The sequence below is a fragment of the Vespa velutina genome, chromosome 1 (assembly GCF_912470025.1).
Source record: "Vespa velutina chromosome 1, iVesVel2.1, whole genome shotgun sequence".
Lineage (NCBI taxonomy): Eukaryota > Metazoa > Arthropoda > Insecta > Hymenoptera > Vespidae > Vespa > Vespa velutina.
This window is the reverse complement of record NC_062188.1, coordinates 10,868,461-10,883,196: the sequence shown is the minus strand read 5'-3', so window position 1 is coordinate 10,883,196 and position 14,736 is coordinate 10,868,461. Positions and strand designations below refer to the sequence as shown.

At 26.0% G+C, this 14,736-nt stretch overlaps 3 protein-coding genes across 5 annotated transcripts in view; 2 read left to right on the top strand and 1 right to left on the bottom strand.

Annotated features, from left to right (window-relative positions):
- Window positions 1-6,609: 6,609 nt before the first annotated feature.
- LOC124949216 (histone-lysine N-methyltransferase SETMAR-like) lies at window positions 6,610-8,178 on the top strand. The gene is made up of 2 exons (XM_047493961.1): window positions 6,610-7,497; window positions 7,717-8,178. The coding sequence occupies exons 1-2, from the start codon at window positions 7,472-7,474 to the stop codon at window positions 8,081-8,083; spliced, it is 393 nt and encodes a 130-aa protein (XP_047349917.1). The 5' UTR covers window positions 6,610-7,471; the 3' UTR covers window positions 8,084-8,178.
- A 449-nt stretch (window positions 8,179-8,627) lies between these two features.
- On the bottom strand, window positions 8,628-10,440 carry LOC124949224. Its single transcript, XM_047493973.1, has 2 exons — window positions 9,863-10,440; window positions 8,628-9,734 (listed from the first exon to the last, which is right to left on the bottom strand). Exons 1-2 carry the CDS (start codon window positions 9,948-9,950, stop codon window positions 9,577-9,579), a joined length of 246 nt encoding a protein of 81 aa, XP_047349929.1. The 5' UTR covers window positions 9,951-10,440; the 3' UTR covers window positions 8,628-9,576.
- A 504-nt stretch (window positions 10,441-10,944) lies between these two features.
- The window catches only part of LOC124952957 (E3 ubiquitin-protein ligase RBBP6), a 14,622-nt gene continuing 10,830 nt past the window's right edge, over window positions 10,945-14,736 (top strand). For 2 of the 3 annotated variants that reach the window (XM_047503660.1, XM_047503678.1), the window contains exons 1-7: window positions 10,945-11,251; window positions 11,992-12,175; window positions 12,265-12,499; window positions 12,750-12,989; window positions 13,057-13,223; window positions 13,307-13,672; window positions 14,449-14,710. In XM_047503660.1, the coding sequence (XP_047359616.1) occupies window positions 12,010-12,175; window positions 12,265-12,499; window positions 12,750-12,989; window positions 13,057-13,223; window positions 13,307-13,672; window positions 14,449-14,710 (1,436 nt within the window). In that variant the 5' untranslated portion in view covers window positions 10,945-11,251; window positions 11,992-12,009. The remainder of the gene's footprint in view (window positions 11,252-11,991; window positions 12,176-12,264; window positions 12,500-12,749; window positions 12,990-13,056; window positions 13,224-13,306; window positions 13,673-14,448; window positions 14,711-14,736) is intronic. The other variant, XM_047503668.1, reaches the window with a different exon arrangement.

Below are 14,736 nucleotides of genomic sequence, written 5' to 3'. Positions count from 1 at the left end.
ATAAAAAAGTTTATTAGAAAGAACTTTCAGGCGTAGGTTACCAATTATTATTTCAATGAAAATTGATTAAACAAATAAACATATTTATGTATACATAAGTCTATTAAAAAATTACATGGATTATATCGCGTCATGGCTACAAAAGTGATGCAATTTGAAAATATTAGTTTTCTTTTTTTTTCTAAAATATAATAACATTTCTAAATTTTATTATAATTTTAAATTATTGTATTTGTTACAGTAATATATATAATACATAAGAATGTCTTATTTCTAAAATTTTAATATTTTTGCAAACAGTGATGCTTAAATGAACTACTAAAAGTATATTATGTATATTTCATATGGATATAATAAAAATGAAAGCTGTAACGTTTTTATAGAAGAACGCGTTCAATATTACTACATTCCAAATATTAATTTTTCACTCGTAAAGTACAAAAGCATAAATGCGCTTTACAGCGATCAGAATATTAAAAGATCAAACCGCACTACAAACTAATAATGTAATTTACGAAAGTGCGTAACTATTGAAAAAATTTAATGTTTTATTGTATAACAAAATTACTGCACATAAATGCAGCAAGATTCCTTCATTATCACTGATAATTGTAGTATATTCTAATAAATGTCAGTACAAATTCAATAATAAAGATAAAAAACATCATTTGAGTAAATAAAATACTAATAACTCGTATTTTTGGCAATACAAAAGTTAATAAATATTAAAATAGTATAGTAGTTATATGTAACTAATAAATAAATTTCGTTCTAATATTTTTTTGATGACTAAAAATTTATATAAAAATAATAATAATTATTATTATTATAATGGTGAAAAATATAAATACCAATAATACTGATATCGATAATAATTATCTTATGGCATACGCGTAATTTGTAGGACGATTTTCATCATTGCTTCTTATGCTATTTTTAGGTAATGTATTATAAACATTGTAAATCAATAAATTGAATGAATTCAAGTAAAGTTATATCTATATTTTTTTCATCGTCATAAAAATAAATACATTTCTTTAATATCTAATAAACGTGTTATTGAATTCCCATTACTTTTACCAAATGCCAGGAGATTGGAATCGAAAAATTTTTCAGAATTTTATTTGATTAAGAATATAGTGTTTTGGTTTGGTTCATTTTATTTGTAAATTCAATAACTACTGCCATACAGATAATTAGCAATAATGTCCTTTTTATATTTTTGTACGGAACCTATTGTTAATAGCAAGGGACTTATTAAGCAGCTCCCCTGTTTATTTGGTTTTGGAAAATCCTGAAATCTGGGTTAACATAAAAATGAGCTCAAGTGATGGTGATGTATGAATTAAAAGCCTATACATCCCTATATATACTTTCTAGCAAATCAAAATGTGAAAATAAAACATATTTTTGCCTCATTAAATTTTTAAAGTATATGTATATATCTTTGAATACATGCTTGTGTCATAACAAGACATGAAAAATCACAACCACCTAGTATTTATTCCATAAAGAATCTAGCAATCGTCTATCTAATGACGATTTGAAATATGATACTTCTAACGAATAATATTGTTTACAATATACATCAAAGTCTTCGATTTTATTTAAAGATATTGTTTGATATTTCGATGGTTCCTCATTAGCAGGCTTATATCCTTCCAAATTAAGAATAGTCATTGACATTAATATAGTACAAATTATTTTGATATTAATACATTATGATAAAATATATTATAATTTATAATTCTATATAACTTTCTCAATGTACTTTTAGATAAGTTATAAATGCTCCTAAGCAAACTTTATTCGCAGAAATAGTTCGCACAGGATCAATTACAATAGCAACAAATGGTTTTTGAAAATTTTGACTAAGCATTTGTCTAGATACATCAATATCAGACAACCCACATCCATAACCTGGATGACTATGATACCACCCAATAGTATTCTCTTGTTTGCTGACCTATACGGATATTTTAATATGTTAATAAAAACAAAAAAATTATATTCTCTTGATTTCAACTGTTTTGCAGTTTCTATATATGCAGTTATATATTCATATGCTTGAGCTTGTGCATTAACCCTTATTTCTGTCTCTTCAACAGGTAATGCAAAAGAATCATAACAATCATTTTTGTATTTGCTGTTACTTTTTCAAGCAGAAGACCCATTACCTTTAACGTTCCACCAGAATGTGTATGCATTACCATTTTTAATAATACTAATGCTAAGATTTTAATATCTTTGAAAAAATGAAGACTATATCGAGAAAACCTAATACATTAGTAAAATTAAATATGATTTTTACTTATTATGAACTTCTAAAGAATGATGTTAAACTTGTACAAATGATTATACATTTATATTAGACATATTCTTTTTCCCATGGCTTAGCTGTCAATATATCTTGTTCTTTTCTATCATATCTGTATATTTCATCGACTATACTGATTTTAACATTATTTAACATCTCAAGTTTTCTGAGCAATAATACTTTGATCATTGGATATACTAGACATTTTTTTACTTCCTCAAAGCTATAAACTATCACAAATTAAAGTTAATTAATTAAATTATTTTTCACGATCCCTTAAAAAATATAATTGATTTTATATTTAATCGAATGTATCACATATTACATTAAATATTAAATATTTGCAATAATACGATTATAATTAAAATTATAAAATAAATAAATAAATATATATATATATATATATATATATATATATATATATATATATATATATTTTTACATATTATATATATATATTATTACATATTATATATATATATGTATATAAGTAACAAGTTTATTATATATTATTATAAATTTGCATAACGTTTGTCCTTCTTAAGTATAATCATAAACAATCACTTTTAAAACAAATTCATAGACATATCTAACACGAATCGATGCATTATAAGTTTTTAATAACAATATGAAATTTTCTTACTTCAATTTCAGTTATTTTCTTAAAATTGTTAATAAAACATTTAATAATGAGAAGATTGTTAGACTAAATCGCTATACCTGAAATATGAATACTTCTATTGACATCTGTTGTTTTTATCTAGACTCATATTTGAATACTTCTTTAGTATGCATAAGAGTTATTGACAATGATAATTATAAATTTTACGAATATCTAGAAATCTATATAAATATTATTGTTTAATTATTTTTAATTTTCTAAAAATAACCGATTAGTTTAATATTAAAGATGAAACCAAAACGTAGATTCAATTCAACAATAATAAAATTAAAATATTATGAACTTATTATTTATATTATGAACTGTTTTTTAAATGATTGTTTAACATACATATTATTGTATATCTAATCACTTAAATTAAATTGTTTTTCTGTTCTTATTTTGATGTTCATTATATTTCAATTAAAAAAAATTTCAAAGAAACTAAATAGGAAAAAAGGAAAAGTAAATGTATTGATAATTAAACCTAATCCTATTTACAATATTTTATACATCAAATTTACTATATGAAAATCTTTTAAAATGACGTCAGTTTAGAGCTAAACAACTAGATTGGTTTATTTATCAAACTTTTACGTACCACTCTTTCATTTACACAAGTTTTGTGTTCACACGATCTTCATCATATATATATAATAATGGCGCATTAAATCTTTTCATTTGTATTTTCATACACGAACAAAAATAGTAACATTAAATAAGTAGTTAAGTATATGTATTTGAATCTTCTATTGAAGTTAGAAGTTAATTTAATTATTATACAACGTAAAAGATAAAAAAATATTGTAAATCGTATAATTTTTGATGGTTAAAATTTGCTGCATTCTTGGATGCCCATCGAGAATAAAAGTCCCCTCGCATTATTTTCCAGGAAATCCGAACATGTTTATAACTTGAAAAATTGCTTTACCATCGCTCAAAAGAAATGTATTAAACGATGATGAATTAAAAGAAATGACAAAATGTTGCATTTTAGACTTTGATTATGTTACAATAGATTATAAATATAGAAAACTTAGGCCAGATATTATGCCAAGTATGAAATTAACACCTATGAATATTAATTTAAGAGAACAAAAAGTCAAAAATATTATGGTAATTTATTTCTGTTTATCTTATTATTACTTTATATATATTTTTGTAATTTTATTATATTATTTTGCTAAGAATTTCAGCATAGTCAGAAAATCGAAATTTTGAAGGACGATGGAAACTAGAATGTGAAATCATCGTTATTATATCTTCGAGAATTAAATTTATCAAATGAAATAATAGAACTTAGACTTAAATCGACAAGATTATACGACATAATCTATAAACTAAGAAAAAACAAAACACGCCGTTGAAGCGAATGTCATTGTTCAGATGGAAGTTAAAGCAAATTGAAAAAAAAAATATATACAACATAAAAACACCCAGTCTTTGATGTCCAAATTACCGTATACATAGAAGCAATTTAGACAACTTACATTACGTGTTATTCGATATAAACCAAAGATTTTAAAAATGTGTCGTAGTAACAGGAAAGTAAAAGCTTTAGCTGCTAATGTTAATATTTCGATGCAAAAAGAAACAAAAGAATGAGTACATAACATTTAAAACGATTTTTTATATATCGCTGGATAATAAATTATACGTTGTTGAAATTACAATGTAAATAATTTGGAATTAGATACTAACTACAGGAATGAACTACAAAAAATGTTAGTGTTTGAATGTTGACGGAAGTAATGACATTACTAATGAACACATTGCACAATACTTAAATTAAAAAATTGGAGAACGATTGAACGTTTATAAACAATAAATTCGAACAATTATAAGTAAATAATCAATATTTTTATTGATAATAGAACTGTATATAATAAAGAAAAATGTTTTATTATACGATTAGTGATATTTTTTCCAAAATAGCGACAGAAATTGCGTGTCAGGTATTCAACAAATTGTTAGAGAAAAACATTTGACTGAATATGAAAATACTAGATGTTATTTATAATGTCAGCCATTTGCAAGTTTACGTCTGTTCGTTTGTTCAAATGAACAAAGCACGAAGTACATAAACTTCCCAGGTCACACCACGTGGAGGTTGCTGCAAAGGTGACCCACCCCCGGAGTGGGGTTGGGCCCGGGCCCAATTTGAATCAATTACAAAAACATACATGTGACCAATTCTGTTTGTAGGATCGTCGTATATTAGATTCCAACCAACTCGCGCTAAAATCGTGACTTATACGAAGAACATACAACCAGAATGTTCTTTTTTTATTTATCCGGAAAAGGGGATGGGTGATCCGAATCGTCACCGATCCCCCCGACAGGCATTATATATAAGCATGATGATCCGTTTTCCTCCAACTGAATCCTCGAAGATCATGCAGCATACTTTCCGACTAGCACCTTGTTTCTTCTTTGATGCTAAAAAACCTGAAAATTCGAATACGAAAAATCCTCTCGAAAGGATATACATAACGAGCCACTGACAATGATTTTTATCATGCAATAACAAAAGTTATTACCTTTCATTAGGTTATAGAAAAAAGCACCAGATTAGATGCACCTCCTATAGAAACAATACGATTCGCCGAGGTTAGGAAAAATAGTGTGAAATGGTGTAGAACTTAATTATTCTACCTCTCATTCCACGTGCCAGTTTTGCATCGGACGCCAAAACAGAGAATACATGTTTTCTATGTTTCCATTCCTCCGCAATGACCAAAGATCCCTAGTGGGTGCATATCTTGCATACATCTACCCTGCCTACGCCCGGCTTAAAAGAAGCCGTATTAAAAAGGCGGTCAGGAAATAATTGCGGGATTAAACCGCGTAGATGTGTGGAGATATGGTCACGCAACGCGGAAACAAAAGACAATGTAAGCCGGAAATAACCTCCTGGTAGGCCACCCATCGGAGAGATCACCATCGGCTAGAATCGTTCTTTGGTTAGCGTTGTTGACGAGACAGAAGAAAAGGAAAAGAAAATGATAGGATACGCGACCATATTATAACGATAGGCTAGTGAAACTGAGCTGGCACTTACCTCGATACTTGGGATTATCAGCGTCTCGTTATGATCCGTACTCGAAGTCCAGCCTGAAACGGGATAACTCTATAAAATAAAAAAGTATTATCAAAAATCTACGAAAAATTAAAAGCGTTCTTAATAATTTGGAATGAAAATACTCGCGAGCAGCCAGTACAACTGCATCTGCCACCCGTTCAAGCTGAACTGAATTGCTATTTTGTTCCAAATGATCTCGATATTTTGAGTAGTGTTGCCAATATAGTAATAACACTCAAATTCTATAAGCTGATTGGTTAATTTTCACTCGTTTCATTTATCTAGTACCACTCTCGATATCTATAAGAAACTAAAGCGCCATTTCGTTTATCTTTCTCATCAAATATATCATATTATTAACAAATTTTTATATAATTTTATATTATTTTATATATTAAAATTAACAAAAAAATACAATGAAATAAATTATTGTATTTGTGTTGTTAAAATTCAAGAAATAATTTTTTGCGGTTCTTATATAATTCATTATTATTTTCCAACGTCGTTAATTTTTGTCCTTATAATCTTAACGTTACATATTTAATATTTGTGACTACTAATATTAAAATATTTTCTTCCAATCTCAAAAGCAATTTTTACTGTGAATATTATTTTAAGTAAAGAGTTCAGAGTGAGCGTAACTTTCTTAGTTTTTCATTATTACAAAATAAGAGAAACAGTATCCACTTTTTTATGCAAGGAAGTCTATAAAGAAATTTTCTTTTCTGTTAATTATACATTGTTTATTATTCACATTAAATAAACATTATTTGTTGAAAGGCATTTTCATGTTTGTCTGCTATTTTCAAGGGGAAATAAATAAACTTATAGCTTTTGAACAACCAATAGCAAGCCAATAAGAATTTTCTAAAAAAATATTAAATTTGCGAAAGTTTTACTTAATAACTTACCCAAGACTTTTTATAATAAATTCAAATTAATATATTTATAAGATAAACATACAAGATGTAGGTACAATGAAGAATGAATGAACAAATAACAAGATATTTGCCTATAGCATTTGTCTTTTATTGAAAGCTCCATTAAACCTTTTATTATAAATGTAAATGGTAGCAACAGTCGTTTAAGATTAAATACAGAATCAAATTTATTATGTTATTTATATTCACATTCATAACAAATTTAAAATAAAAAAAATACAATTAACACAAAACTTTTGTGGCAACTATATCCATTTTCGGAATTTTGCCCAGAATATATTATAGTATTTGAAGGTTATGAATATGCTTCTATCCGAATCACTTGCATTTATCTACTCTAATGATTCGACTCTTTGGGCAGATTTTAAATTGTAAAGTCATCATAAATTTATAGTTTAATTTAAAATAAAAAATCGTTTCAATAAATTTATATAAACTTCATCATACCAAGAATTTAGACTTATGGAAATATGTTTAAAGGATCGATAGAAAAAAGGTAAACAAGCGAAAAAATTCACCTTAAATATATGTATATACATTTAAACATTTTTTAACCCTTTCGCTTCGATACGTTGTGAAATTTTCCATGAATAGTAAATATCGCTGATAATTCGATATTGTCACTCGAAGCGAAAATGTTAATAAGTAAATGAGCTTAAGTTTGATTTAAGTTTTTGACATTGAAGACATATTGTTGTTGTGTATTATGAAGCAGATTGCGGATTTACTGTTTTGTGAAAAAAAAGTTTTTATTATCATTAAACAAAATGGCAGACTACCAACTTACAGAGGAATATATACGCCATTGCATGTTGTGTTATTTCCAATTGGGATTTAACGCAACAATTACGACAAAAAAAATTTGTCACGTATATGGGAATATTTTGAAAGCAAATGAGTGGCGATATTGGTTCAGAAAATTTGCCAGAGATGATTTTGACTTATTTCATAGTATTCGAAATCTACGATCTACTGAACTCGATAGTGATATTTTAAAATCATTGATTGAACAGGATCCGAGATTGACCATGAAAGAAATAGCTGACGCACTTCTGCATCAAAAATCAACGACGAATAATTAACATATCATTACTGACTGCGAAATAAAGTGATCTAAGTATTTTTTAGCAAAATCGTAATCGATGATGAGAAATAAATGCTACACAGCAATTTAAAACGCTTCAATCAATGTCTTTCTCCGAACCAATTAACTATGCCATTTAAATCAATATATAGATTTAAATCAATATATAGATTTAAATATTGTTAAAACATCAGACATATGCTTGTAAACATGTTTACTGTATCATTTATTATGATTCAATGTTTCAAAAACAAATTGTCATCATTATTCGATTATATTTATATAATTATATAAAAACTTTTTGTAAAAAAGCTTCAAGATATTTATAGCTATTTTTCAAATTTCTAGTATTACTGTTAAAAATGATATATTTGCAGATATAGTGCTAATTAATTCTATGAATACATATTGCTGTATGTGATACTTATAACAATAGAATTTCCTTTAATTATTATTTAAAACATTCAGTTTTTAGTATATATACATTTTGCCGACAAATTTCATGAAATATTTTTTAGATATATAAAATATATGAAAGTAATAACTATAGAAAATGTCATAGAAAAATGTAGAAGATAATAATAAGACTAGGTAATAAAGATATTAATTTCTGATTTATCAATGTTTTTACTAATAAATGATCATAGTAGAATTTTTCCTTAGCTCTTAGGGGTTAATATGATATATTTTATCAACATGGTCAAAGTTTTTATGATTGATTTGGATGAAGACAAAATTAATGATATAATATTAAATGTACAAGAGGCTATCTTTTCATTATTAACACGTTGTCGCACACTTTTAATTTGACGATCGTGCTCAGAAACATCTTTTTTTCAATTGTTTATGACTGCCATATAAAATTGGGTGTCAGTCGTCATGTGCAACATGATTATAGCTGTCATTTGCCTACATATCGCCAAAAATCGGACGGCTGTAGCCGTCATTTGCGGCAACGTGTTAAATATAGTAATCAATATAATCTATATAGAACTCTTTTACAATATATCTTTACCAGCGATATGAATCGCAAATATTAATATTAAATGGGATTACAAGAAAAACATATTCTAAATTTTGTTTGTGATTTCAATATATATATTATTGTTTATATATATCATGAAAAATTAAGATTTATTCTATAATACAAGTTTTTTTGTTTTTTAAATTTATTATCGAACTTTTATCCATAATGAACACAAAAATACATTAATATCTATAATTATAAAGGTTTAAACATAAATTAAAAGTATGGATTATATTTTTATGCATTATTTGCATTCATTTTGAATGTTATGAATACATTTATGCTTGCATTGATATTTTACATGTATATTCTATAATTTGAATATAATATATTTAAACAATATCCTATTTCTTGTAATTTATAATTACTATAAACATAAAGAACAATTTGAATGTGAATAAATTGAACAATGAAGAATATCTATTATTATTTAATATGTTTAAATTAACATAAGTTTAAATAACTCATGATGTATTTTCGGCTAATAAATGCGTTTCTTGTATAAATGGTAATTCAATAAAAGGATTTTGATTATGTTCTAATGTTTTCAACATTTCAAGTATTTGTAAACATTGCGGTTTATACAGACATAAAATTTCTAACTGCATTTGGGCACACTTAACTGCAATATAATATTATTTAAATACTTTAAATATATATATCTATATATATATATATATATATATATATATATATATATATATATATATATATATAGCCATTTTGATATACATTTTTATAAGAAATTACCTCTCATCTTTGATATTTCATCTAATATCATCTTTAAATTCAAGTCAGCTTTTTGTATTTGAGGCAATATATCACAATATTTAGACATTATTTTGTGATATTTTTTTAATAAATACAACTTGTAAAATAGAATCTTATTAAGTTTTTCAATATTGTTATTTTAAATTAGATAGTTCATATCTAAAAATTTATATAAAAATACGTATAATACAAATCGTAACATATAAAATATATATTAGTTTTGATTGGACAGTATTATTCAATCAAAATTCAGTGGAACTTATCTATTATTGGTTACTTTCGTTTCTTATACTAGAATCGAGTAGTCCATTTATAATCTTTAGATCACAATATTGTCACAAGTTACTTTGTTCTTTTTTGCTCTTGAAGTAGGTTTCATTGTTTCTTTTAATCCTAAGTTACCTATTTTTAGAAAAGATTCCTTTCTTTTTTTCTTAAACAATTATATCTTAATTGATAATATTGATTATCTTAAATCTCATATTACATATATAAAATATAGCGAAGTATAATAATCACAAAATGTACACTATAAATACGTATATGTATGTAACATGCATACATATGCTTATAGGGAAATTTTAGTAAGATTATATATTTACTAGATAATAGCATGTTTTATCTCACATTACAATAAAATTATAGAATTACGTAAGACATCTAATCACATAAAAGATAAATTAGATCATGATACTAAAAATATTGATCATAATATTTATATATTTGTAAAATCCAAAATGGTCATACTTCTTTTTTATTTGTTAATAATAAATAAAAGTGTAAATTCCTTTCAGTAAATTTTTAAAATGTGAAGAAGTCACATATCGTGTGTACATTTGTAATTTGTAATGACCCTAAAAATTTACCGCGCACGATAAAAGTTGTAACGCAGCAGCAACGCCATCTCTCAGATATTAATAAGATTACAAATCCGTATCACTTTCATTTCACATAGAGCATCACAACATCTTTCCATAGAAGTATGAGCTAAAAATTACTTGAAAGTGCAATTGCTTTCCTTTCTTTTTTCTCTCTCTCTTGAAAACTAGGGAAATTTAGTTGTAATATATAATTCACCAGACGGAAATACTCAGCAACGACGTGAAATAATTAATAATTTATAATGAAATTTCATTTCATTAAAATGATTTTTTTTTACAAGTTTATATAAAGCAGATAGAATTTCAACGAAAAAAGCGCTTGAGATAAATTTATTAGTAATATTAGCACCTAAGGCGATACCGATTGTGCCGTCTATAAACTGAATATTTTCAACCCTTACCAGGTACGGTCGAATTATTCACTTCGCGTTTGTGGTGTTCGCATTGTATTGTTGTGTTCGTAATGTGAACACGAATTTGATTTAAGGTAATATATTGTAGTTTACTATATATTTCATCATCATTTTGTTATTTTAGTATAGTAATCTTCTATATAGATACTCGAAATGTATATTGTGTTTGTCCATCTTTGATCAAAACATCATAATATTCTAATTTACGTATTTGTGGCGTGATTGTAATCTTTTATAAATTTTTGTAATTCCGAGCTTTTTTTAATTGCACTTCATAAGAATTAATAAATGTACAATATTGCTTACGTATATTTCGTCTTATAATCTCTTATGCATATGGAGATTATATTATAATTATCTAACCTATATAAAGATTAAAGCGGACTTTTATAAGTTAGCATCTTATGTGATATATCGAAAATTTTTCCTATTAAATTTAATGCTCCTTTAATAGAATTATGAAATACTATAGTGCTGTATGTCTGTATCCGTTGTGTTTCATATACATTCTATATAAAAAGCTTTATTTTTATTTGTATAATGTATAAATTGATTACGAGTTTTATTTCATGTTTTCTTCTTATTATAACAATTTTGTTTCTATACTTTTATGCAGTTAGAAATATATAAAGTGTATATGTTACCCTCCTTTTCTCTCAAATATGCAAAGAAAAAATATTTAAATATTGTTTTATATATATTTTTGTTTAGATAAACCAAAAATTATTCAATATAGGAATTTTTTATAGGAATATTTATGAAGGTACTAAAAATATATTACTTTCAATTCTTTGTTTTTATTTTATATTCATAGGATACTTAAACATCCAAGATGTCAGTCCATTATAAATTTAAGTCTACATTGGATTATGATACTGTTTCTTTTGATGGACTTCATATTTCTGTAGCAGATCTTAAGAAAGCTATTTTTCATCAGAAACGTATTGGAAAAAATACTGATTTTGATCTACAAATAACCAATGCTCAAACAAAAGAAGGCAATTTCTTTTTAGTATTATTTTTATTTTTTTATATATATTATTAATTTGCAAAGAATAGCATATTTATAAAAGAATTTCATTTTTAGATTATACAGATGACAATGCATTAATAGCAAAGAATACTAGCCTTATCGTTGCTAGAGTTCCATTGACAATTCAGCAAAAAAGATCCTGGGACCGTAATGAAACACCCCCATTCAGTAATTTAAAAGATGAAGCCAATTTGGGACGTGCTGTAGATCTTACTAGGCTTGATGGTTCAGAAGAAGATAAAATTCGAGCTATGATGACTCAATCGACTCAAGACTATGATCCATCAAAGTATGTATATGAAATTTTCAACAATTATATATATAAAATCCCATCTCTATATTTTTACATTTAAAACAATTAATACATTTACATTTAAAATAACATAAAAACAATTAAAAATATTCTATTAGATAAATTTATTAAATATATATGATATTGTTATATTATACTTATTCTATTTTAATGTTATTGTTATTGTTTTTTTTTTATTATTATTGTTATTGATAGATAATAAATATTTCTGTTTGTGTTTCCTTAGTTACATGAAAATACGTGGTGCAAATCAGACAGGAGATGTACCTACAAATTATCGTTGTTATAAATGTCATCAACCTGGACATTGGATAAAAAATTGCCCTCTTGGTACAAACCAAGAGCCAATTGAAATTAAAAAGAGTACAGGAATTCCTAGGAGCTTTATGGTACCAGTTGAAGGTCCATTAGTACCAGGTGCAATGATGACACCTACAGGGCAATATGCTGTTCCTGCTATTGATCAGTAAGTTTTTAATTAAGAAATAGATTCATTGTAACATTGTAAATAATAACTATTGTAATTATTTTAGTCAAGCATATAAAGAAGGTAAAAAAGAAAAGCCACCATTTTCTCAAGATCCTGAGCCTATTGTAGAAAAGCTAGAAATACCAGAAGATCTATTATGCAACATCTGTAAGGATTTGTTAACTGATGCAGTAATGATACCCTGTTGTGGGAATTCTTTTTGTGACGAATGTAAATTCATCTTTTTAATGAATATAAAGTAGAATTTTACAGTATATATATTGCTCTCTTATATTAATTATTTTATGTAACAGGTATTCGAACATTTTTATTAGAATCTGAAGAACATGAATGTCCAGATTGTAATGAAAAAGATGTTTCACCAGAAACGCTTATACCAAATCGATTTTTACGTAATGCTGTTATGAATTTTAAAAATGAAACTGGATATGCTAAAAGACAAACATATAGACCTGCTTCAATTAATCAGTCAGTAATGCAACCAGAACCACCAAAAATTGAAATACAACAACCTACTGCACAAGCCACTAGCCAAGCTAAAAGTGTTCAAACATCTAGCGTTGGTAATACATTGGTAGAATATGTTGAACCATCTGCTAATTTTGAATCCTTGCCACAACAATTTCCATCCACTAGTGCACAACCACAAACCGCAACAAGTGAGTATTCTACTTCTTTTTTCTATGTATTTATGTGTTGAAATCAATTATTTTTATTGCATGATATTCATTAAATAATAAATGCAAGTAATAAACTTTCAAATGAATATACTATTAGTTACTACACCATTATTCCAAATTATTACAAATCTTATATTTTTTAATTTTATATTTTCTTTTTACAAAAAAAAAACAAATAAAACGTAATTATATAATAACATATGAATAGATTAATATTTATACACACATTAATATTTAAAAGTCTAAATGTTATAGATTTACACTTCATTCTGTTACTTAACTTCCATTAAAATCATGCATAAAGAATTTTGTGTATAAAAATGTCGTTATAAAATATAATTATTATAAGAAACAGGAATGGGGGAGAAAAATTTATTTCCAAATTTCGTTATCCTTTAATTTTAATTCTTACGCAAAAGTAATGACAGCCGCCATTATCGATGTGCGTAACGAGTCTACTTTTAATGTCATATACTTTCGTATGTTGTGATAAAAAAATCGTGAGTATATAATGTTATATTAATGATTCTTTGATAGACTCTCAATGTAATGTGGCGTAATTGTGTAATTCAAAGTTTATTTTACCAGTTGATATTTTATTGTACCTAACCTCAATTAACTAAATGTAAAATTCATAATAGAATAGTATAAACAGTTTAAAGTGTTAGCAATCTGTAATATTATATAAATGTTATTTATTTTTATTGCTGTTATATATTAATAATTTTATTTTTTATTATTTCTTTTTATTATAGCACTTCCTGAGTCAAATTCTGAATCAGATTTACAAAGTGATTCAGTAACAAAGTTAACAACTGATGAAGAAGCAGAAGTTCCACCACCACCAGGAACAGAACCATTATTACCAATTCCTGCTATTGGCAGTTCACCAGAAAGAGATCGTGAACGAAGTAATCCTCCTAGTCGTGATAAAAAAGATCGTGACAATGACTATAGTGGAGAAAGACAATCAAGAGAAAGACGAAGAAGTTTTAGTAGGGATGGTCATCGTGAAAGGTTTGTAAAAAAATACAAATAATGTT